Here is a 26,488-nt window from a genome sequence, read left to right as displayed (position 1 = left end):
CCGAGGGCTTTGCACTTGGCTTACTCGGAGCTTCCCCAACGCGCACGCGCAAACGAGGGAAGCGACGGGCTCTTCCAGGCGCCCCGATGCAATCAATGGAAGGCGGAAGGGGGCGCGCGCGCAAGCGCAGCTCGGAGCGTTCGCCCCGCCCCCCGTTCTCCAACGGCTCCCGGGCGTCCACGTGACCGCAGGGAGCAGCCGCCGTGCGCGTGCGCCGCAACGTTGCGGCCGCCGACGTTCGGCGGCGGAGAGGTGACGTTGCGCTCCTGGGCCGCGCGCGGCTGAGGAGGCGCCTCCGGCGGAGCTCGAAGCGGGCGAGCCGAAGGGCCTTTGCCGCTGCGGGGCGGGCGGCGAGCGATGCGGGCGGCTTGACTCGAGGCGAGCGTCCGTCCGGTCGCGGTCCGGTCCCCGGCGGGGCCATGGCTGCGGCGAGCTGGCAAGAGGCTATGGCCCAGCAGGCGGAGGAGGTGTCATCCCGGCTGCGGGGCGTGCTGTCGGCCGGCGTGGGCCTGCTGCGCACCGAGCTGGGCCTGCAGCTGCCGCCCGGCCTGGAGCCGGAGCGCCTGCCCACCTGGCTGGTGCTGCTCTCGACCTCGCTGCTGGCGCTGCTGGTCGTGCTGGGGCTCCTGTGGGCGGCCACCTGCGCCAGGGCGGGGGAGGCGCGCAAGAAGCGCCCCGGCAGAGCGGCCGCGGCGGGAGAAGAAGAGGACGACGACGACGAGGAGGACGAAGAGGAGGAGGAGGAGGAAGAAACGGCGGCGGCGGGCCTGGTAGGAGGCGGGGGCAGCGGTGGCCCCCACAAGGCGGCTCCTGGGGCGGCCGCGGTGCTCCTGCTGAAGGGAGAGGAGCAGAAAAAACGGAATAAGAAGAAACTGCCGGAGAAAATGGGCAGGGTGAGCGTCGTGTCCTGGGAGCGGACGGGGTGGGGCGGACGGGGTAGAGAGCTCTGACAGAAAGCTGCCACGGAGAATCCTCGGGCAGGGTTAAGGTCGCTCTCCAGCCACGGTAGATTTCAGGGAGAGAGCTGCAAGGCACACACACACACAAGCCTTGTGGCACCTTGAGGACCCGTGCTAAAGCTCATTTTTACAAAACAACAATTTTTTCTTTGCAGGAAGTGGCATTTAAAGAACTGCAAAGTTATGGTAGTCAGTTCATTTAGTGTGTCTAATGTGTCTAATCAATTTGATTCAAAAGGTATACATTGAATGGATTTAACCATTTTTTTGTTTCTTTCATGTAGTCATTTTGATGGGAGAGCTGTGTATGGTAGAAATGGGGAAAACATTAGATATTTTTATATTTATTTATATATTAAGCAAGCTAAAATTACCCCTTTATAACATCATGGTTTCAAGTTGTAGGGAGCAGCCATAGAAAGTTCCTGGATTTTCTCCTAAGAACCCAGAATGTTCTCTGACCACCATACTGTATGCCTAAAATTGTGAAATTTCCTTCCCCAAATCTAGGGCTACTTTCTGGCATTTGAATTTTTATTCCAGCCAGCAAGATCAGTGACTTAAAACACTGTAACTGGAGGCTTGTCTTCTGTCACATGATAATAAATGCTGAAACTACTGTGATATGATTGTGTTATCTAAAATGATAGCATATTTTAAAGGCCACTCATAGTTTGAATGTTATAAATGATATGTGTAACCACATGCTTCCAAAATGAAAGGACTATGCCTTACACTGGTCTAATGTTCTGTGACATTGATGTGTTATACTCCATTTAGCATATTCTTTACGTGCCACTTGTTTCATATTGTCAATATTTTAACTTCTTTTTTTTCTTGAAAAGAGATCAAAGCTTAGTTCTGGCACTATGGAGGCGTTGATGGTAGGGGGACTGATTGCCTGTTCTGAAGTGGATCATGATTTTCCTCAGAGAACAAATTTACAACTTAGTGTTAGCTCTGATACTCGTATTTATGTCTTGAGGCACAAGTGAAAAGTACAACCAGATCCATGTATTTTAGTTTCAGGTAACTTCTGCTTCTGCTAGAAACAGTATATATCTGTATCTAGAGAGAGTGTGTACATATACATATATTCACACACACACATAAACAGCCAAAGGCCTGCACATTCCCTAATACAGTGTGCCTCTGCCCTTGGCTACCCCTGAGAACCCTTTAGAATTTCTCCACTTCAAGACGCTACTTCTCACTTTTAAAGGATAATAAAGGCTCTGGTTTTTAAAGGAGCTGCCTTCTCCTGTGTAAACCTCCCTACATATTTAAGTCATCATTTTTTATTTGTCTGTGACTGCTGTGGTCTCAGTGGTATGGCTGCCAGCTTTGATGGCAGGGCTGCCCTGATAGCTTTGCTCATCCTCTGGAGTACCCTTGTTTGAGATCTGCCAGACTCAGTCATCTTCAAAGCATGGTGAAAATATACTTTATATATTTATTTATATTTGGATTTCTAGCCCTCCGCTCCCAGCCAAGCTGACTCGCGGTGGGTTACAGTCAAATCAAATACACATTACAGTTTAAACCATAAAACTATAAAAAAAACCCAAATTACAGTGCCCTAAGATTACAGCAGAGAATAAGCACATTTTCCCCATGACTCTGCAGCCTCCCCCGGCGACAGGCCTGCCGAAAGCCTTGAGGGTGGAGTTAATTCTGCTTATTGCTTAGATTGAATATTTCAAAGTATCCAATGTTGCAATTTTAATTATAATATGATATAAACAGGCTGGAGCCCTGTTTTCATGAAAAGAGTCAGTATATATAGGTTAGTTAAATATAGTACTGTTGCCTTTGAAGTCCCAGACAAACTCACAAATGCTGAAATGCATTGCGGGCCTGCTTTATAATGACCATCTGAAAATAAAGTTGTGGTCTGGGGAAAGGTAAGGAGTCAAGTTCTTTGCCCAGTGTGTGGTCTAAATTAAAACATATATAATGAAGGATAAAGGATGGTTGCCCAGATTCTACTCCCTGGGCTGCCACATCTCCTGATCTTATACCTACTAACTTTAATGTTAGGAGTGCATAGCAACCACCTTTGATCACCTCTATGGGGACTGAGCAAGTTTTTTTTCTCCATCTTCTACCTTAAGCATTGCTACTGGTGCTTTAATGTTTAGTCAATATTTTAGGAGAAAGAGACATGTATGCTTGTGCTAAGCAACAATTCAGCACTATACTGCCTGCACGTACTGCCTTATTACCATGATAAAGGTAGTTTATAACTCAGATATTTCTAAAGAGGCAATTGGTATCTTCAAGCAAGTGATGGATTCTTTGCTGGACTTAAACATAAAAATTGGCACTGTGCAGTTGTGCAAGAGTCTTGAAGCCAGCTAAATACATGACTCTCATTTATCACCATTTGAGACTGCGTATTAATTTGGAGTGTCTATGAGCCCATTGAAGTTACATAGTAGGAGCAGAAGCAAACTTCAGACTCATATTCCCTTTCTGCACACATCTAGCTGAAGCCTGTATACAGTGTCAAAGATTTTAAAATGGTGAACACAAGTTTGCTGTTAATAATGGTAACCTTTGTTGAGGATTCCCCTTTCCTACTGTGCCGGTGTTACAGTTGACATGAAACCATGTTATAAGAGGAAAAGAAACTGCTTAGGCCTACAGATGTGTACCCCATGATTGTGTCTTACATTTAGTAATATATGCAAATATTGATGCAGGTATGCCCTGTTCATTTTACCTCTCTGCCCCTTTTCTTTAGTGAACATAACATTGAGTAACAGCAACTTTATTAGGAAAAACTATGAACATTTATTCTGACTAAGAAGGGGATATTAAAAAATTATTTGCTTGCACAGAACTGCAGTCAAGGACTTGCCTAGCCCTCTGAAAAATGTGCGGTCCTCTCTATCTCTTTGTCTTCCCAACACTTCTGCTTTTACCCATTTCATACTAGGAGCACACAGCCTTACTTCAGCCCCCAGTCTTTTGGATGGTTTTAAAATACTTACTTTGGTTTTGGAAATAGTTAAAAGTAGGGTAGCTAAAATATTTCAGTTTTTTAAAACCACCTTCATGGTGAGGAGCAGGAGCTGATTTGTAGACTACAAATATATTTGGTCTTCCAAAGCTATACTTGACTACAGCTCATTCTCACCTGTGCTCTGCCCTGTGTTGGAGAACCCTTTTTCTAGAGTTGCCCTGGAGGGCATTTAGTTTCTGTATTTAATCATTGTGCACTCTCACGTCTATTTACATACAGCTTGTATGTCACTTGGTGAATGACAAAATGGCAAGCTTCCAGGCCTAGTTTTAGTACTAATGCCATTCTTGACCAGTTTGAGGAATTCTCTAATATTCTTTGTTTAATCTTACCAGGTTCCGGATAGCAAATTAGTAAATAGGTAAATAGCTCAATGAATAGATAGACGTGAACTACATGCATGAGAAATTTTGTTAGAGGTGGCTCACAAGTACAGCATAAATTATAGAAAGATTCCTAGCACTCTCTAAATCAAGGATTAGGTGTAATTGTAGAAGGGAACCTTTTGCAACTGTTGTCATTTGCAGCGCCTCGTGTTGTCAAGTGAGAATCTGAAGTCAACTCAAGCTACTGTAGTTATATTTAGAAACTTGATTTTACGACTGCCAATTTAAGAGCCTTCTATTTGAAAATACAGTAGCATCAGATAGATTCAGGTGGGTATCCATTTGAGTCCAATGGCACCTTTAAGACCAACAAGGTTTTATTCTGGATATACGCTTTCATGTTTATTAACAAAACGAAGAAGTGTGCATGCACACAAAAGCTTATACCTAGAAAAAAATCCTTTGTTGGTCTTAAAGGTGCCATTGGATTCAAACTTGGTTCAGTAGCTTCAAATGACTTTCTGTAAATGTATATATTTAAAACATACAGACATATAGCAGATCTTTATTTTTGAGGTCATAATAGTTCAAAGCTAAAAATGTTGCTGAATGCCTTTGGGTTAGATCTCAGATAGCCTTACTTGAAAGTGAAGCAAGTGTCATAATTGCTGAATACTCCATATTGAATACTCCATACTCCACAATCAATCAAAAACAGAATAACCCATCCCCTCCATTTACCCTCATTTTTTTTCCTGCTGCTGGAGTAGACATGTAAAATATTCATAATTTGTGATGTCATGAGGGGAAAATATGCTTTTCTGTTTCAGAAAAGTTCAGATTTATGGAAAAACTGAAATATATGCAACATTTACATTTGGGTTAAATCTCAAAGCACTTTACTGCTTTAGCAACATTAAAACATTTATTATTTAACATTTGAAGTTCTGCTGTTTGGTATATTTAGGAATTTTTTTTTGTGAGCACATTTGGAAATGTACTAATACTTGAGATAGAACTGTAAACTGGTACACCCTGTGCTACTTTTGCAAACTTTTTTGCCATGTGAGAGATAAAAATAAAAAATTAGACAAAAATAAAATTAGAAAACTGGTTTGTAGTAAACAAGTATTATTTGGATAGAAATGGTTTCAGTCACAATTAGTGAATCTGGATATCAAGGTAAACTATAACATTGAAAATCCTGAACTGTTCCATAATATTAAATCATTATAGCACCTGTATTTATTTGTTTAGAAAATTTCTATGCCATTTTGCCAGATAATCTGTTTGAAGTGGCTTAAAAAATGGAACATAATCAAAAAATGAAATGCCATAAAAGGTCTTAAGAGTTAAAAACTCAGCCATAACATAAAAGCATATTAAACAAACGAGCAGCTTAAAACAAGTCATAAAACAAAACAAAAAAACATTTTGCCCTGGTGTCGAAAAGAAAATAGGTCAGGCAAGCCTTGCAGGGAAGGATGTTTCCTAGAGGAGGCGCCATTACTGAAAAAGCCCTATTTTGGGTTTCTCCTTGGCTCAGTTCTGAATGCAGAGGCACAGAGCAGATCTTAACTAAACTAAGGGAGGAATGGTCCTTAGTTATACATAGTTTGCTAAATTTAAATATATCCTTGTGATTTTGCTGTTTGCCTACACCATACATAGATATTATCTTGAAAAGCATTAAAAGCATTTCACATATTCAAAAAGATAAAATATTTCATGGGAATTTTTAGTCCCCTCCCCTTTTCCAGCAGGAAAAAAATGAAAAAGGTGTATGTGGGGGGGACTTATTTCTTTACCTGGTTTCCAGTTTTCATGAACCTCCAAACCATGGTCTTAATTGAAGCATAACCATGATGTTGAGCTTGCTTTATCATCCATACTTCATTCACATTCTCTCTCACTGAGTGCAGTTTGCAATCATAAAAGATACCCAGTTGAAGAATATTATTTTTCAAATTGTATCTTCTATTCTGTAATTTCTGAAAAGCAGTGACTGTTTTCAGTGCTGCAATGTTACAGCAAAAGCAATATATGTAGTCTAGTATATTATCCCAAGTGGAGTTTCCTTGGCTAGAGATGGCTGGAACTCTGGCCTCTAGACTATGGAGATTACTGGCTCATGCATAAAAACCTACTGTTAAATGGAGCCCGGTAAGCTTCCTGGTGTACTAGGTCACACAGGGCAACAGTAGCTATATATGAGAGATAATTATGACTGCATGTTGGTTAGATCCCACTTGAAGATCTGCTTTGCACTGCAGAATATCTTAGAGGTAGTGGCCTATTTGTGATGCTGCAACTAAAGCAACTTATATTCTGAATAGGAAACTGCACTGTGGTTGCTGCTTGCTTTGTTTCCCATTACAGTTGGGAGGGCGAGTTCCATTCTCCGCACCCAGGGCCAGCATGTATTCTATCATCTGTATGCCTGACCCTTGTTTGTTATCAGTGTCATAAATCTGGGAGGTAGGCAGTGCAGTTCTTAAAAGTCTCTGCAGTATCCTCTGCCCTCAAGGAGCTGGTGATGAGACCATGACTTAAGCAGACCAAGGTGATCTCTGAAGTCACTAGCCAATCTCTTATATTGAGTGTGATGCCTCAGTGTATGGTGGCAGCCCAGCTCCAGATATTCCTGGGGGATGCTGCTAATTTCAATCCATTATAGTCTATTTTCCAATTTGGTTTTGGGACTGAAGATGCTCCAATCAGGGTGGATCACCTATTCATTGAGAACATCTTTGTTCTGCTGTGAGGTGTATGTACTTCCTCAAACATTAGAGAAAGCATAATTTTAGTCAAAATAAAATAGCCATTGTTTAGCTTTCAGTGAGAAGAATAAGCAAACATTGTAGCCTACCCAAATCAGTGGGAGTTGGAAAAACAAAGTTTAGTGGAAGCGTATTGAAGTTAATTTTCTGAGGTGGACCTACATTTTATTACAGCACAGAAAAATAAAATGAAACTGTAAAAATATATTGCTATTGAAATACTAATTGCAAGGCAACAATAAAACTGACATAATGTGATTAGATATCCACATATGCTGTAACGTGACATCAGCTGTTCAAGTTGTTGATTCAACATAAAATCACTACTGTGTACTAAACAGCATTGAATATTAGCTGCTTCAATATAAACTCAAAAACAAACTTTCAGTAATTTACAAAACACAGCTGTAGCCTGAAAACTGAGTAATGCCACATATTGTTCCTTTTTATCAGTCTACAACAAGTGGTTTATTTCTTCTTTTCAAGAAGGCATTAAGCAAATAGGTATTACTGTAAATGCTCTGAGTAGGTAAATTTATCAATCTCGGATTAATTAAATTTGGGGAATAAGATTACATTGCCTAACTCTTTTCATTTTTTTATGAATCCAGCTTAATGGTCAGCCTGCTCATGAAGTGTCTGAAGAGGAAATAATGCAGACGGTTCGAAGAGACCACCTAAAACAGCCATCTGATGCAGAAAAGAAAACTGAAAAGGTTAGTTACTCAAATATGACCATAGGTCTTTCCAGGCACAAAGCACACAAATGAAATACATTTCAGTAGATTTCAAAGCAGTGTACCACTGTGATACACTGTAGGCATATATATGTACAGTATACAAATAATGTAAAAGTTAAACTACCTGTATATAAAATTGTAAAAACCACCTTAAATAGCCATATTTGACAAAATAATATTGGCTCTTTTTTTCCTTTTTTTTTTGGTTGCCATAGCAAACAAACATTCTGTATGAGGTGTCAGAATCCATACCTGACAGCAAGAAGATCATGTCTATCACAGAGTCAAATTTTGAACCAAAAAGAGCTTTATTTATAAACTTGGCCCTGGGTTGCAAATACAAGGCATTTGTGGATAAATCCTCAAATAAATTTGAGGTAAATCCTCCACAACTAGTAGGTCACAGATACAAAATTGTTGGTTCTTTGGCGTTCTGTTATACCGGCCTAACTGGATGGCAGTTGGCATTGTTTCAAAGCACAGCGCCATAAGGGCTGCTCTTAAATTATTGAGATCCTAGATAGGTAAATAATCTACAATGTTCATTTTTAAATAACTTGAAGCGCATTGCAGATTGAGTTTATAGAATTAGAGTTCTGTATAATGTGCATCACCATTAAAAAACTCAGTCTCAAATGAGAATTATTAGCATGGTGACTTAATAAGTCATCTGGAATGGTGCAACATATTACAAGATTATTAATATGGGAGATACGTAGGATTTCTAATTTGGGAGAGATTCTGATCTGATGAAGAGGCAGAATTAAAGCTAGATGCAAGTTCAGAAACATCTTAGAGGCAAAATTCAGACCAATATTAGTTGCATCCTTAGTGCTAGTCATCAGATTACAGCAGCATAGTTTAATAACTGAAATTATTTCTCTGTGTGTAGCTGCAGTGATAGCAACTTCCTTTAATCTTTGTTCCTGCTGACACCAAGTCCTGGAGCAAAGCATTCTAAAACACCGGACTGGGCTGAAGGGACAGAGTTGTCAAAACAGCATAATATTCACAAGTTTTGTATGGTCTCAGTCAAAATCTGTGCTCACCAGTGTTTCAGTCTCTCACCCAGTGTGGGATAGATGGGGCTTTGTGTTTGACATGCTGAGTTTAGCAACTTGGGCCACTGAATAGCTGGGGAGGCAAGATTTCCTCCAAAGCTCCAAGCATGGAGTAGGACAGGAACTGACAGTGGGAAGTCTCAGAAGGCAGCTAGATAACTACTTTCTGAGGCTTGGGAGAGTCCAGTCTCTCTCCAGAATCTGGAGAAGAATAAAAGAGGGCTCTAGACTGGTTAGAAAGACGCATTCACTATCTTGCCTCTGATAGTGGGCCCTTTGTTCAGGCCTTAACAGTATGTTGGTGCTTGCGAAAGAGTGTATTTACCACCTAGTTTCTACGTGGAGAAGAAATGTTCTGGGAGAACCCAGATATCTTCACATTAGAGAACATATGTCATTGAGACCCATTCAGTATTTTAAGATGTTTGTATGGCTGACAGCGCTCTCTGTGAGGTGAGTTATACGGAGACAGTGTGACTGTACCCAGTGATCTTTCATGGTAGAGTAGGGATTCAGACTTGGTTCTCCATGAGCCTAATCCAGCACTCTAACCACAACACTACACTATTGACTAGAATAGTGACAATTATCATAATTTGGGTAGAGTATCTTAAGTAAGATGATTGTAATGAAGTTGTCATACTTTCAAAAACTTCCTTTAGGTGTACAAAAGATAACATATATTGGTCAAATAGCATTGACAGTATCTTTATTCAAATGTTCTCTCAGAACATTGACATAGTTCACTGTATATCAACTTTTTCTTGTAAGGTGTGTAGTACTTTTCAGTCTACTTATCCATTAAATAACAAGAGCTGAAGCACTTGCAAACTGTGCTTCAGGATAAACCTATTTTCTTGGGAATTGAATATTTACTGCAAATGGCAACTTGGAACCCTGCAAGAAGTACTGCTATTGCTGTGCATGAGAGAGTGAGTTGCATCCTGCCTCTTCCTCCAGAAGAAGATGCTTTGGGAGGAAGGGAGGGAGGAAGACACACTGATGGGCTGAGCAGACTGAGAATATTTCTCATGCTTCATGTTGACAGCTCCTATTAAGCTTGCCATGTCTTCTATTCTCTCTGATAATTTTAAATATTTTGATCAATAGTGGGGGGGAATGCTTTCTATTACAGTCAAAAAAGAATAAGAAGAAACCAAAGGGGGATGCTAAAATGGTTCAGGACCCGTCACGTGCTGAAGGAAAGGAAACAGATGAAGGTACAGAAAAGATAAAACAGAACATCAATGTGTGGTTTTCTTAAGAAATTCTTGGCTCATTGTGCTGTTATCTTAAATGTTCATGAGTACCAATTCAAGAATAGGTGGTAGTTTTTACATGTGAAGTAGGAAAGCTATCAATTATACTGTTGTAGTACATACTTACAAATGCTGAGGAATGGCTTGCTCTGAGCTTTTATTAGCTAATTGGAGGCACTGGGTTATATTCCTTGAATCTGTTCACTAATAATAGCATTTTCCTCCCTCCTAAGGGATATGGAAGACAGAAGAAGGGTATAGGTTGCATACTTAATTTATTTGGATCGCTGAGTAGAACTCATGAACCTCAGTGTGTGTATAGAGCATACATTTCTGATGAAAACAATCACTGTCTATTAGGAGAAAGTTAGGCAAGTTAATGTTCAGGAAAACTTGTTTGGTAGTCTTAGTATTATCATCCAGGAACCCTTGACATTGCCCGAGGTACTCTTGAGGTCATAATTTGAAAACCACTGAACTACGTTACTACTTCTTTCTTAGCCAGTACTGCTTCTTGTGACCCTTTCAGGAGCTTGGGAAACAAAAATCAGTAACAGAGAGAAACGGCAGCAACGTAAACGTGACAAGGTATTGACTGATGCTGGATCAGAATCAAACCTGCCAGGCATGGAGAATTCTGTTCCAGTGTCCAGTGAACAACTAACATCTACAACATCCTTTTCAGTTGGCCCCAGAAAAAGCAAAGGTATCTGTGCCTCCCCCTCCTATATTGTGTTTTCCTTTTTGTTTGTTTTTTTGGAGAATAATAGTTGAAGGTGTAAGTAGTATTACAGTTATAAATGGAACTGTCTCTTCTCTATGAATCTAGTTAAAACTAAGTTGATTAAAATGCCTACCATAAAACTCAGGAGGATGAATAAATTGGACATGAGTACATTCCCCAGGCATCTGTTTTGGTATTTTTTCATCAGGTTCTTTTCTGACAGTTTTCATAAGACTCCTTATTGCACAAATCACTGTTAATGTTACGTAGTTCTGTTCAGCCTTTGTCCCACTCCTAATAACCACTGCGGAGAAAACTGATTATTAGATATCTTGGCAGATTTCTTTTAGTGCTTATTGGCATAATAACCAGTGACTATACAGTATTTGCTTCTTCTACCAAAAAAGATCCTTTGGAGTTAACAGATTTTACTGAGTTAACAGATTGTCTTTTGGACCAGAAACCCCCAAATTTCTTACAGGCATTCTAATGCCTTTTTGGAAACTAAACTTGGTAAAATATTTAGATCCCACATAAAATTGTGTTAACTGAAGGTACTAAACTTTCTGGAACCAGGAATATCTTTATATGGGTTCAGCTTCTTCATTAGATGTGACTGCATTATTAAAAACTACTCTGTCAACTCTCTTAATCCTTAACCATGTTTTGTGAAAAGTAATTGCAATTTGATCTTCAAGATGAGTTAAGATGATATACATTTTGATTTCTGGTAGATTTTCTTTCTGCTTTGAGCCCTTGATGTTTTTTTCTGATCTGTGTTTAGTTTGTGTGTTTATATGTTTTCTGTTGTGTCTCCATCAATATAAATGGATTAAACATTAAAATATTTAGTCCTTTTTTTAAATCAGGTGACAGTATTTCAAATATTCAAGTTAGCAACTCTAAATCTGGAAAAGGTGATGCTGTACTCCAACAAGGTAAGATCTTCCCACTCTATACTGTATGCTAACTAGAATTGTGATATTGTTGTTTTTCTCTTGGACAGTATATGGACTTCAGCAAGTCACCACCTTCAGGTTAACTGGCTCACATATAATAGCTATACAGTTGCCTCACCATTTATATTTGACTTTTCTCCAGCTTTAGTAATTTTGTTCTACATAACTCCCAGTTTGCATTTTAATGCATGAGCCACCTATCACAGTTTAAGTGGTTCATATTGTTCTTACTACCTGTTCCACTTAATATTTCTGGTAAGGCCTAGGAGGAGGAGCTGGTCTCATGGCTTCAGTGCCACTCAGCGCTCAACACCCACTCAGGACGGCTGTCCCACCCCTGAATGCCTCCTCCTCCAACCGGCTTGCCTGTCTGACCATCAGCCAGCCAGTTCCATTTTGTCCCCCACCGCTGACCACCCTCTCCTCCTTCCATTTCCCTCTGATGCTCAGAGGCTGCAGATCCTTGCTGCATGTGAGCTGCCCCTGCTGGTGAGTTCCCTCCCTGGGGGCCTCCAGTCTATAGCCTTTCCAGGTCTTGGGGGGAGGGAGATGCCATCTGCAGAATTCTTCCACCCCACCTCAATCTAGCACCCATTGTATTCCTGAATGCAATGGGCTTTGTCCCTAGTAGAATATAATTTATGAAACTTTACTTAGAAGAATGTCCTAATCAGTTCCATGAGGTTCTTAGGTAAATGTGCCTAAAACTGCACTCTTAACATGGAGAGAGGATAGGAAAATAGCTTAGATCTAGTGACAGATACTTTCTTTAATCTAGAGAATATTTTGTAATTTGGGGTATGTTATATACTTTCCCATGTGCAGCCTCATAAGCTCTTTAGTTGTGACATTCATTAAAGCATTCCTGGAGGAAACTTCTGCCCTTGACACATCCCAGTCAGGCATCCAGCCTGGCCATAGGGTAGAGACAGCACTAGTTGCCCTGACAGATGACCTCCGTGACCAGCTAGACCAAGGAGTGTCAGCGCTGCTTGTACTACTAGACCTCAGCAGCATTCAACACAGTCGATCACGAGCGTTTAGCTCACCGCCTCACTGACGCCGGGATACAGGGGACAGCCCTCAAATGGCTGATTTCCTTTCTCTGGGGTTGGAGACAGGGTAGCAATAGGAGAGAGAGTATCTAGCCATTATCAACTCACTTGTGGAATCCCATAGGGAGCAGTCCTTTCTCCTATCCTATTTAATATCTTCATGCGCTCTCTTGCTCAGCTGCTGGAGGTTTGGGCTGGGATGTCACCAATATGCAGTTGGCATCCAGCTCTTCCTCCTGATGGACGATGGCTCTGATTCTCCCCCAGAATCCTTAGCCAGGTGCCTGGAAGCAGTGAAAAGGTGGCTGAAGAAGAGTCATTTGAAGCTCAACCCTTCACAGACAGAAGTCCTGTGGCTGGATAGGAAGGGACCAAGCAAGGAAGTGTGCTTACCCAACCTGGATGGAGTACAACTATCAATAGCTCACTCCACCAGAAACTTGGGTGTGATTCTCAATGCCTCCCTCTCCACAGAGACACAGGTCACGAGAGTAGCGCGGCAGGCCTTCTACCACTTACACCAAGCCAAGCTACTAGTGCCCTACTTGGCCCCAGAACATCTAGCCACAATGATCCATGTGATGGTCACCTCTAGGTTTCTGCAGCTTCCTCTACGCAGGCCTACCCTTATCCTTGATCTGGAAACTGCAACTGGTTCAGAATGCCATGGCGAGGATCCTCACAAATACACCATGGCGATCCCACATCTGGCCTGTAGTTCAACAATTCAGCTGGCTCCCAGTAGAATTCTGGATCAAGCTTAAGGTTTTGGTAATCACCTTCAAGGCCATACACGGCCTGGGCCCAGCGCACCTGAGAAACCATCTCTCTGCCTATACCCCCCAAAAAGTCCTAAGGTCTGCCGCCATCAACTGGCTGGTGATCCCTGGCCCCAAAGAAGCACATCAGACCTCAACAAGGGACAGAGCTTTCTCTGTCCTGGACCCCACCTGGTTGAACAAGCTCCCTGAATAGATCAGGGCCCTGCCTGAACTCCCACAATTCTGCAGGGTCTGTAAAAGGGAGCTCCTCCACCAGGCATTTGGTTGAGGCTGATCAACCCGACAACATCTGCTGGTTCCCCCCAGACCCCTCTCCAATGACCTTAACCAAACTGAACTCTCTAGGGGTTCTTGTTAAAGTTGTTGTTCAAATGAATCTGTTGTAATATTCTGTTAACTTTGGAACCACTGTCGTGATTGCTGTTGATGTGCTTGTGTTGTGATTGCGATGTATGCCCAGGATGTGTTATGTAAACCACTCTGAGCCTTACGGGAGGGAGGTATAGAAATTCAAGGAAATTAAACAAATAAATAAATCAAGCAAGGGAGGAGGAGAATAATGTGTTATGTTCTTACTCTGATATGTTTGTCTAGCCCAGGGGTAGTCAAACTGCGGCCCTCCAGATGTCCATGGACTACAATTCCCAGGAGCCCCTGCCAGCGAATGCCCATGGACATCTGGAGGGCCGCAGTTTGACTACCCCTGGGCTAGCCACTTTCAGTAAAACGGATTTGAGGTAAAGATACTGTCAGCTTAAAAGAAGAAACTTGAAGGACTGGGACAGAAATACGTCCTTTACAATTAAAGCAAAGTATGTTTTTGTGTACATTATTTTCTGCAGGGTTGAATGAAGGACCAACTGTAAATGGAGGAAGCTGGAATGAAAAACCCGTAAAACTCTCCTCTCAGATTGGTACAAGTGAGGAGAAATGGACTTCAGTGTCATCTGCAGGTAGCAAGAAGAAGAATGAGACGTCTGCTTGGGGAAAGGATGCAGCAGATAATGGAAATGGGAAGGAATGGGGAGTGTCCCTGGTGGGCAGAACCTGGGGTGAGCGCACTTTGTTCCCTAGTATTGGTAAGTGCTTGTTTCTCCGAAAGAGCCTTTTCCATCAGATGGAATCAGTGTTGGTGCTCTTCTAAAATATATATTGGCATAATTTATCTCCTCTACAGAATATTCTGTATTGCAGATAAACCGAAATATTAACAAAATTCCTAATATAATAATTGAGATACTTAAGTCCAGTAATGAGGGCCAGGATCCAGAGAACTACCTAAGATCCAAATTAAAGCTTGGACATGCATACAAATCATTTTTACTTTTTTTCCTTTCTCACATAATATCACTATCCAAGTTTGAAATTGTGCCCTCCCCCATCAAGAAATTGTTGCCTTCTGGACTGAAAATTTGTTCAAGTACAGATACCAATTTTTTTCAAGTATGTAGGTAGCTGACCTTTTCGGCCTGTGTATTGCTTTTTTTTTTTTGTTTTTGTTTTTGTTTGTTTGTTTGTTTTAATCAATCACTCTTGAAAAAGGACATGCTCAGATTTGGACGTTGTTACTGTGTGAGTAAAGTTCTGAATGTAATAGCTGCAGAATATTAGTTGGCATGATTATGAAAGGCATTGAGGGTAATTCAGGTAGTGATTACTGAACACCATTATGTGATAACTTATTACCAATATTGTGTTCATGTAGACACAATATTAAGTGGGCGCATTTGAAAGGAAACAACCTTTTATTTTGCTACACTTTTGGACATTTTTCTATCCTTTGTTAAAGATGATGTAATACATCATGATTTATGGTTGTATGCATCATATTACAGGATACTTAACTAATGCTGATTGGCTACAGAACAACCTGGAGTGTCTGGGAGCTATAAAATACACAGTCTAAAACAAGAATAATCTTATGGAAAAAGGTAGAGTGATCTTGTCAGATCTTGGAAACTAAGCAGGGTGGGCCTAGGCTAGTATTTGAGTGGGAAGCCTCCAAGGAAAGCCTGAGTCATGTCTTGGAGGCAGGCAGTGGCAAACCACGTCTGAATGTCTCTTGCCTGAAAATCCTATGAGATGGCCATAAGTAAGCTGTGATTTGGTACTTTCCACTATCAGGGCGGATCTGTGTTTCTGACGCTTTAGAGCAGGGGTAGTCAAACTGCGGCCCTCCAGATTTTCATGGAATTGTAGTCCATGAAAATCTGGAGGGCCGCAGTTTGACTACCCCTGCCTTAGAGTTAAAGAAAATCAAATTCCAGGTTTTTGACATGTTACTATTGTGGAACGTACAAAGGAAATAAATGATTGGTCATAGCATTGGATTTCTACAAGTCCTTGTACAATGAAGTTGCATGATGGACCCGTGTACTGGTTGGAGAAATTATCAATAAGTAGCAGTAGCAAAGATTTCTAAGTCTGTTAATCTTTTCAGCAGCCTGGTCTGGAGTTGATGGAAGAATCAATACTCCCGAGCAGAGTTCTGCTTCATTCACTTCTTTGGGATTAAATCCTGCCGTTTCAGGTATGACTTAAAAAGTGCTCTACAAATATGGACTTCGTGCCTGGATTATACATTTGCTCCTCTCCGCTAAGAATATGCTTCCATTTGGAAAAACATGGACCTTCTAAAAAAACAGAGAAAATTGTAATTCTCAGAAATGTTAATTATATTATTTTTATCCACTTCTGTGCTCATGGTCTGATGTTTCAGAAGTAGAAATTAAAACTTGTTTGAATCCTGCTCCTTTCTGTTTAGACTAGTTGATTGTAGTTGGGAATACCCCTGTAAGAACATAAGTATCCCTGCTGGATCAGACCAGTGGTCCAGCATACATTGGCCAGTCCTGGAAGGCCAGAAAAACAGAATATGGGGGAGTGTGCAGGCTGCAGTGTTATAGGGTAGGTGAGAAAGTTGTATTTTGTTCTTGGGGCTCTGTTTGAGGTTTGGGCTGGATCCTAAGTTTCCATTCCTCTAAACAATGGACTCGGGGGAATGGTAGAGGACAGGAAGGCCTGGAGGATCATTGTCCATAGGGTCGCGATGGGTCGAACATGACCTCGCAACTAACAATAACAAAACAGTGAAATCTTCAGCACAAATCAAAGAGTGTGGGCCTTCTGCTGACTTGGCTTTCCACCATTAAGAAAACAGAAGCATGTTGCTATCATGCTGTGTGTTGTGTTTTTGTTTCTCTTTAGGATCCAGCAGTGAATCTGTTTCTCAGCCCGGCACTGCAGATTTCCAGTGGGATTTAAACCGTAATCAGGCACATGTTGATGATGAGTGGTCTGGGTTAAGTATGTTCATTTTTTTAAAATTCTCTAACATTGTTTGATTTGCAGTTTAAATATTTGTTACATTCCCAATTGTTGCATTCTGTGAATATGCAACTACCCAATGGGGATAAACACAATTTATTCAAGAATAACTATTGCATCAGAAGAAGAAGAGAAGAAGAGTTGGTTCCCTACCCGAAGGAGGCTCAAAGCGGCTTACAGTCGCCTTCCCATTCCTCTCCCATCACTCTTAAGTTGGAAATTTATTGTGGCACAAGGCTTTGTGGACCATATTCCATAGTGTTGGGTAAATATACATATCCAGAAGGGAGAGGAAAAACAAGAGTGGTGTGTTTGGGGTTTTGTTGCCCTTTCTATAAAATGGGGCCTAAAAGGAAAGTTCACCTTGTTTGACCTTTGAGCATCACTTATTGTTTATAAACACAAGCTTTTTCTTCTCTTGGGTTCTGTAGATACTCTGGAATGAAAGTTCATGTCACCAAAATTTTCAGTGGGTTGTACATAGTGCTTTTTTGAAGTGGAGTCAGTTTTTGTGCTCATTCTAGCTATAGCTCTCTGCAACGTTCTGTTCGTTCCCCGCAGTGGTGACTTTTTGGAAGATGCAGGGGTGCATTTGGAGATGCAGGGGTACAGTTAAAAAATATTTTTCTATAAACTTTCTCTGTTCTTTGAAGCATTGGATCCAACTTCTAATATCTCCTGAAAAATAGTGTGTTGAAATTTGAGGAGACAAGCCTGCTGGTACTTACCTAGATGTCTACCAGATCCCCCCCCACACACACACACACACACAATAATTTGAGAAAAGTAGAAAAATTGAGAAAGCAATCAAAACTTTCTGACCTGGCTTTTGGAACAGGGAGAACATAGTCAATCTGGACAATCCCTGTTTTTCATTTCCTTATTATTACTGGATCTACCAGCAGCATTCAGCATAGTTGATCAGATGTTATAGGTGGGATTAGGGACCAAGCACTTGAGTGGTTTCATTCTTTTCTAATTGATCGTGTCCAGAGGGTTGAGATTGGTGAGACTTAATCTGCTCCATGGGGTTTTCAGTTGAGATATATGATACCTGAGCTGCTTTTTAATGACTGGGTGGAAAAATTTTATTAGATAATAGCCATGGATATGCTGGTAACACCTAGTTCTATATTGTCTGAAGCCCCAGAAATGGCTGTCCTTGCTCTCAGCTGGTGCCTGTTGGTTATAGTCAAGTGGCCGAGGGAGAACAAGCTGGAATTGAACCTGGACAACATCATTAGGTGATGCTGGCAGGCAAGGCTAATGTCCTTTGATAGATACGGGCTATCCCTGTCAGTCTCAGTTGGGATGCTTACACTCTGTTTTCTTACTTGAGATGCCAGTGGTGTCAAGTTGTTTTTCCCCAAATATCATCTAATATGCGAAGTGGCTTCCTTTTCTGTAGTCAGCCAACATAGCCATGGCACAGTATTCTCAACACTAGATTGCTGCAGCAATTGAATTACTAGCATCCCTACAATGCAGAGCCAAAGGCTGGGTTATACTTTAAATAATTTCTTTTCATAGAGGTATTGAAGTACCAATTCATTTACAAGTGAGAGGAACAACCACTGGGGAAAATATACCTTGAAAACGGGAGATATCTAGAAATCCGTTTTCGTTGGATCCTGCAATAAAGCCACAGAAAGAAGAGACCTTTTATCTTATTTTCATTATTCTGTATAAAGTTTGCAAACATTGCTAGTAGCCTTGGGATTAGGTTCTTCTTTCTTTTTGGTTGTATACACTACAAACTGTCCCTTTTGTCTATATATCATTGTATGTTAATCAGTTTTCCATTAGATCACCCAACATTTTGTTTGACTTTTCACAGACGGGCTTTCTCCCACTGATCCCAGTTCAGACTGGAATGCACCAGTGGAGGAATGGGGAAACTGGGTGGAAGAAGAAAAGGTTCCATCCACCCCACAACTCGAAGAAGCATTATCTGAAGTTCAAAAGGTATCGGTTTGTCATCTGTGTGAGCTGGAATTAGGTGGACTGTTGGTCTGACCCTGAGCAGTAGTTTGTTCTCTTACGCAAAGAAAAATGAAGATTGATTTTTAGACTTCTTTCTTTCACTCAGTTTCTGCTAACCAAAGCAAACATAAGCCCTATGGTATTGGATATATATACTGCTACTCAGTATTAGTATATATATGCATAGATAAAGATCTATTGAGTCTTTATACTGAGATTGATTTTATGAACCGTGACTAGATCTCCATGGCTGCGGGGGATTAGAGCTGCTTCTGTGTATCTGGTGGGATGGGCAATTTCCTCTCCTCTTATATGATCCTCTGACCTTCTGGAGCAGATGGAAGGGGTACCTATACAAGAAGGGGCAGAGATTGAGTTGCCAACTCGGGGTTGGGAAACTGGAGATTGGGAGGGAGGGCTTGGAAGAGGCAGGGTTTGGGGAGAGGAGGGGTCTCAGTGAAGTATCCTGCTTTAAAGCGCAGCCTCCAAAGTTGTTATTTTCTCCAAGACAATCAGTTTTTCTACTCTGAAGATCAATTGTAATTCTGGGAGATCTCCAGGCCACACCTGATGGTTGTTAAGCCTAGGCAGAGATCCATCTTCAGAGTTCCTAGGATCCAACCCATCGTGAGTCTGATACTACCGACTAAGTGAGGTGTGACAGCTTTTTGTGATTATAAACACAGCTGGTTTTGTGTGTGTGTGTGTGTCTTTGCGTGTTAGATTTCAGATGATGACAGAGAGAAAACAGAAACAACACTGCACAGTACTGCGAGTGGCAAATCGAAAAAGAAGAAGAAGAAAAAGAAGAAGCAGGGAGAAGAGGCTAGCTCTCCTGTACAGGTAAAATAGAATAAGCATCCACTCTGGAACCATAGTTCAATTTGGAACTCTCAGTAGTTAAAGGTACTTTCCTAAAGAAGGCAGTCTATGGCCACTTCTTTTTGTGAATATATGCTAGTATGTTGAACCTAGTTCATTTTCTGTCATATAATAATGCATTATTTCTACTTTCTGAGAAAAATTAAAATAGGATACAAAAACCCTAAAACTGCCATACGGAGTTAATGTTTTATTACAATATAATCTGTTTAGCCAAAGTACATAAGCCATTTGCCCTGTTTGCTTACATTATCTTAAGGGCAGAGTGGTGTGTGCAGCAATTTCAGATCAAGTTTGGACCAATGAGAAACAACGTGATGAAAGAGATGAAGGAGTAAGCAGCATTGGGATAAGCCATATTCCATTAATTTTCCCAGTTTGACTGAACAATATTGACATTTTATTGCTTTTAGACAATTTAGATAGTTAATTGTTGGTAATGTAAACAAGTTTCAACTCCACCATGGTTTAAATTTTACAACAGAATTGATTTGAAAGATTAAGGTACAGCCGCGATTTTCTTTCTTTTTTTCATTTAAGGATGCTGAAGACCTGGATAGAGATGCTGGAGAAGAATTTCCAGAAGATACCTCAAAAGTTCAACAAGAGGAGATGTCTTTCTCTTTAAAGACCATCAGCACTAGTGAAGAAGCTGAGGTATAATTAAGACTAGAGAAATTTGGGGCAAAACTTGACTACTTACAGAATCAGCTAAAGAAAGCCAGAAACATGTAGTCAGAGTCCTTTTTGGAGTAAATCAACACACTAGATCCTCGCAGGTCTATCTACCCAATTCTGACTATTGTAGCCAAAATATAGCACTATTGTGGTCACACCATAGCCACAAATATAATGCAGCTACTGAAGAAGAGTTGGTTTTTCTATGCCATTTTTCACTACCCAAAGCAGTTTACAATCCTCTTCCTCTCTGCTGAAAGATTACTGCAACAATTTGTTTCTGATTTATTTTTCTTCTGAATGCTTTTATTACTGTTACTACTTCTGCCACATTTTTTTCTGACCAGCATTCACTTTTCTGAGCGTTTATTCTGTGTGTATTCTATTTATTTTATTTATACTCTTTCTTCTCAGTGGGGACCCAAGGTAGCTTGTATACTCCTCTTCTTTGTTATCTTCACAACGACCATGTGAGGTAGGTTAGGCTGAGAGTGCATGACTGGCCCAAGGTCACCCAGCAAAGTGGTCTTTTGAACCTGAGACTCCCAGGTCCTAGTCTGATACGCTAGCCCTATGCTACAACTTAAAGTATGTTGTGCATGTTTGTAGGCTACATTGAGATAACTGTTTTTTTTTAATTGAAACTTCTTGTGAAGTATTTTCTCAGAGCTCTGTCAGTCACTAGAGGGCAGTTATTGAGTCAAATATTATTTTGCTTATTTCAGCATGCTGTGTTACAAGGATACTTACATGCTACCAAAAAAAACAAGTATTTTTATACTTATTTCTTATTTTAGCCCGAGGAGATGCCCTCGTTTGCCGTTTCTACTGAGCCATCTGTAACTGTATCAGAGAATGAATCTGACAAGATACCTTCCCAAGTGCCACAGATGCTCCAGGAGACAGAGGCTCCTATTTCTAATGTTAAGCAAAACAGTGTGCCTCCGCCACAGAGTAAGTAAAACCCCAGAATTGAGACTAGCCGTTGTTCCTGCCAATTGCATCCTTTATAAAAAACAAAAACAAAAGCTCATCACATTCTCTGGCTCAGAGTTAAAAAATTCCATGCAGCATTGCAGAGAAATTAACAGACTGTATTTGTAGAAATAAAATATCCTGAAAAGGACTTAAGCACTTTCCAAATTTGGGTATTGCTTAGTTTTCCTGGATATGTCTAAAAGAGGATCTTGTCCAACCCTCAGTATAAGTTGTTCCATTGTGGAGCTTCTCTTCTAATAATCAAGTTTTCCCCTTGGCTTCCTGAATTGGTCTCTTTAACGTTAGGCAGTTATCTTTAAAGTTAACTAGGCAGAAGTTAACCCTATTACAATATCTGTTCTATTTTACTTCTGCAGCTAAGAGAAGTATGTTCCATTGGTGCAGGGCAGTAAACTCTTGGGTTAGGGGAGTATTTATTTGTTTATAGTCTACCTTCCAGCTAAGATATAATGCATATTTCACAATACAAGTGAATATAATCAGCACAGAGCAGAAATCTGAAACAAGCACAAGTATTAAACATGGCATGTTAAACAATGCAGAAAATGGTATTATTTGAGCAGAAGTGCAATACCATCCAGCAATACTACTATGCAGTAGTATAGTATGCATATTTCTTCCTTTTATTAAAACAACTTCTGATCTATTCTGTTATAATATAGCTCTATTCCCTTTATAAACAATTTGTACAGTTCTCCGGTTTATACAGTTTGCAGAATGCCAGAAACATAGGAGCCTTCTGGACCTCCACAAGAATGTTCCATGTGTTGATGCAACCTGCCACCCTTAGCTCTCTGTGGTAATGGGATACAGCTGTGATGCCCAAGCTGTGTCATTTTTGAACATGGAAGTGCATTGTGGCAAGAATCCCCAATTTAAAAAAAATAGTTTAAATGCCACTGATTTGGAATTAAACATCGATTAGGAAGGAAAAATAGGACTTCCATCAGGACATATGCTGATTGTATTTCATAATTCTAGTGTGTTCTTATGATCAGAATAATGCACAAGAATTAGGATGTATAGAAGTGTACAATAACAATTATAATAAATGTTATTTTTTGCTTTCTTGAACACTTAGCCAAGTCTGAAGAGAGCTGGGAGTCCCCCAAACAAATTAAAAAGAAGAAAAAAGCCAGAAGGGAAACGTGAATTTTCTGAAATGGACGTGTGTTGCAGAAACACTTGTCGTGAAGATTATGCTGTTTATGCAATAATTTGTGAACCTGTACAGAATTTTATATAAATTTCAACAGATTTTTTTAAAAAAACAAACTGCTATGAACACAACCATCTCTAAGAACAGGAACCGAATGAAAATAAATTGGTGACATAATTTAACAGGAAAAATGACAGTACTGGAAGATGCATTGAAGAGTGTGGTTTCAGCATACGGGGAAAGTAATTTTTAAACACAACTTGGCTTTACAGTGGTGCCCTGTTTACAACAGATTATGCCCTATTTCATATGTATTGGAGGGGGAAAAAAGGATTGCTCTTAAAATGATTTCTAATCTCTGAAACTAGAGTGTCGCTCTACCTGTAATACAGTGTCTACCATCCTGATTTTAATACGCAAATCAAAGAACTCTGTTGAAATAATTTGCCATATCTTTTTAATACGTAATAGAAATGTGCTAACTATAAAGGTAATGTGAAGAGGGGCTGGAGTCTTGGAAGTATTACTCTTGATTAGTCCTTGTGACTTAAAGGTATTACTTCAGGGTAAGTGTATCCCAAGGGTTATAGATAGAACTATTCAGTTACAAAAAATTCAATGATTAAAGTTTTTTGTGATTTAGAATGCAAAACTCGCAAAAACTTTGAATTAAGAAAGTTAAAAATTGGGCCAAAACAAAGTTGCTTCTGCTAGTCTTCTACATGCACTACGCAGATATGTTTTAAGATGATGGGGCAGAATGCTCAAAGTCTCATTGTGTTTTATTCTTTTTATGATGGTAGGGTAGCTGTTACCCTTTATTCTCACTAATTCAGAAATGTATAACTTCCATGCATTTTTCCTCATTTATTTCTCATTTTAAAAACTTCCATAAACGTATCTGAATGTGATTGATAATGGAATAAACAGAAGAAATAACGGTTTCAGAACAGCTTTAATTGATGAGACCATCCGTATCAGGAAGTGCTTTTTTTGCTGCCTTAACCTGTGTAGAATCTGCATCTAAAGTTCTTAAACGGAATTGGTGTTTATTTGTATTGTTGGTTTTAAAAAAAATCATGCAAGTATAACAGTTTTAAAACCATCAACTTTCCTCCTGGAGTTATGGATTAAAATCAGAGTTGAGCTGCATCATTTTCAGGCACTGTGTCATGACATTGTATCAAGCAGGCAGGTATCTATGAATAGTTCATGCTCAGCCATGTACACTGTATATAGCCTTTACAAAATGTGTGTGTTTAAAGGACCATAATTAACATTAACGGTGAGCATCAGTTAAAGAAAAGCCATGATTATTTAATGTGATGACTGGCATAGGAGTTTTTTTTTTCATGTGGCCAAGAAACTGTAACAGCTGTAATCAATGGTACTTTATTGACTATCCCATAATGTCTCCTTGTATACATCTGAAATTTTGGTAAATTAACTTGCAATGCAAGTTCAATTAAAGCAATGAACTGGATTTAGTTGTACTGAAGGCAAGCCTTATTAATTGATAGTGTTCCTAATAAATGAATACTAATGTGCACAGGTGTTAATTCCTGTTTCAGGAACATGGCAGACGTTTACATGTTCAGATGTTTGTTTTAATTCAGTGAAATTTCTAAATCAACTTTGTTAAAATAAATTGAGCAAATGGATAGCATTGTTTTATTTATGGGAAGGGAATAGTGTTTAGACAATATATCAGGAAGAGGAGGGGGTCCATAAAACAACTTAGGATTGAAATACAGTTTTCAGCAGTTTAAGAGAGTGTTAAATCATGTCTGCTCCTTCCTGTAAACTTGCCGTTCTTCATATACCTCTTACTGTGATAACCACCATCCATTTCCATTGTAAAATTCTGAATGTGCAAAAATACTGTGTTACCTTTCCACACTTGGTCAGAGAGAACCTTCTGAGAAAGGCAGCGAAATGGTGAGCCTTGCCATGAAATTTAAGACAAAAAACCCCCATCTTCCTCTGTTAATGTAGCTTGTTTCAAATGTTCACGATTACTTAGAGGACATATAGGAGTCCTTCCGCACATCACTTCCATTAGGAAAATTGTAATATGGAGGGGATTTATATCCACAACATCATAAAATATTTCTGGTGGGGTTTCTTTTTACACTGAAACAACTTATGGGAACATGTCATAAATCACAGTATGGGTCTGCAGTTCTGTGATCTGGCTGCTAAATAATACATTGAAGGTACATTCAAAAGTAAAATTTGTTGTTTGGGTAAGCCCTGTCTGGTCTGGTATCATGGTGTGTTTATTCTGCCTGCCCCTTGTTTGTCAGTAGGTGCTCAGGACTTGAGCTCATCACTAGGAATGGTGGCTCCATAGGCTTGGAGTCCTGGCTGTTCCCTTAGTATTCCATTTAGAAGCAAGTGCTTTTAAAATGACCTGAAAATATTTCTGTGTTTAGAAATGAGGCTGTAGCAAATGTGGAAACACACAGAGTAGCTCTCGGTGCATTGTTTTCCTGTTTCTGTGCTGCCTGATCACATGAAGAGTTAGGGGTGTGCTAACTGTGCTTAGGAGCACCTACTTGCAGGGGTAGTCAACCTGTGGTCCTCCAGATGTCCATGGACTACAATTCCCATGAGCCCCTGCCGGCATTTGCTGGCAGGGGCTCATGTGAATTGTAGTCCATGGACATCTGGAGGACCACAAGTTGATTACCCCTGATCTACTAAATCCAGTGCCCAACTAGGATGATAATTTAGACCCTAAATGTCTCTGTTTATTACAGTCCAAAAACTGTTGGGGTGTCCATAGGCACGGTGATCCAAATTTCAGCATTTACCTGTGTGGAAGGGTGATGTTTTGATGGGTCCTCCCAGACTCCACCATAATTTGAAGATTCCTATACTTGGAGCCCAGATTCTCCGTGAAATTGTTTAAATCGTGCAGTCGACAAAAGAAGTATTAAAGGATACAAGCAGCGAGTGAACATTCATACTTCACATAGTGGTCAACAGTACCTCCCTAGCCAAGTGTTCCCCACTGTCAGCTTACAGTGCAAACCAGCTAAACATTCTCATTAGTGAACGCATGGAATGTTTTCAGAAAAGTAATGTGAGTTTTGTAACTTTTGAAATTGTTTGTATGCACAACTTTGCAAAAATTGTGATATGTAATTGGGTAGTCATTGCATGCTTTAATCTTCCTTGATTTTTGTTTTGTTTTTCTCTCAGAAAGTGTATAGAATTCATACATGTTTGTTACAGAGTTGGCTCCAGGTGGATGAAAACTGTATTTCTGACTTTTCTAAATTTTAAAAGAATGACAGTAGACAGACATTATTTAACTATTAACTAAAGAATGTACACATTAAAATCAATTTTCAAAACTGTTTACAGAAATACCTTTTTAGTGCTCTTTGCTCTTTTATTGCCAGTTGTTTTAATAGTGTTAAGCGTTCCCCAACTATAACCCAAGCAATTTCTCTCTTTTTTGTTTTAAATACAATGGTTTTGTTGATACTCCTTGGCATTAAAGTCTCTCAACCAACTTTTGGACATACCCCATGCTCTTGATATTCAGCTGCTGGGCTAGAAGGAAGGGATCAGAATTTTCCACTTTATAAAGTTTTATACACACAAGTATGCACACACATGAACAAAACAGTTAGGAAGTGCTTTTTTAAGTAGCCTGTAATTCGTCTAGGATTTTAATAAGGTTTTCTTGTACATACTAGAATACTCAAAGCTGAGGAGCAATGAGGATGGAACTTCAGGAGGAGAACGTGGCGAGAGCCACCTTAAACTGAATTGC

The 26,488-nt window shown here is 40.1% G+C and overlaps 1 protein-coding gene across 4 annotated transcripts; it reads left to right on the top strand.

The window, feature by feature from the left end:
- The first annotated feature begins 194 nt into the window (after positions 1-194).
- MTDH (metadherin) lies at positions 195-26,066 on the top strand. Of its 4 annotated transcripts, none has more exons than XM_077351838.1 (13): positions 195-893; positions 7,705-7,809; positions 10,030-10,114; positions 10,683-10,859; positions 11,747-11,815; positions 14,516-14,725; positions 16,114-16,203; positions 16,881-16,979; positions 18,838-18,965; positions 19,707-19,826; positions 20,406-20,522; positions 21,341-21,497; positions 22,624-26,066. In XM_077351838.1, the coding sequence occupies exons 1-13, from the start codon at positions 420-422 to the stop codon at positions 22,692-22,694; spliced, it is 1,902 nt and encodes a 633-aa protein (XP_077207953.1). In that variant the 5' UTR covers positions 195-419; the 3' UTR covers positions 22,695-26,066. The 4 variants fall into 4 exon arrangements, with proteins under 4 accessions (XP_077207953.1, XP_077207951.1, XP_077207954.1 ...); XM_077351836.1 differs by having other exon boundaries at positions 14,516-14,752; XM_077351839.1 differs by having other exon boundaries at positions 196-893; positions 16,117-16,203.
- The last annotated feature ends 422 nt before the right edge of the window (positions 26,067-26,488 follow it).

Source organism: Paroedura picta, chromosome 9 (assembly GCF_049243985.1).
Source record: "Paroedura picta isolate Pp20150507F chromosome 9, Ppicta_v3.0, whole genome shotgun sequence".
Lineage (NCBI taxonomy): Eukaryota > Metazoa > Chordata > Lepidosauria > Squamata > Gekkonidae > Paroedura > Paroedura picta.
This window is presented reverse-complemented; position numbering and strand designations above follow the sequence as displayed.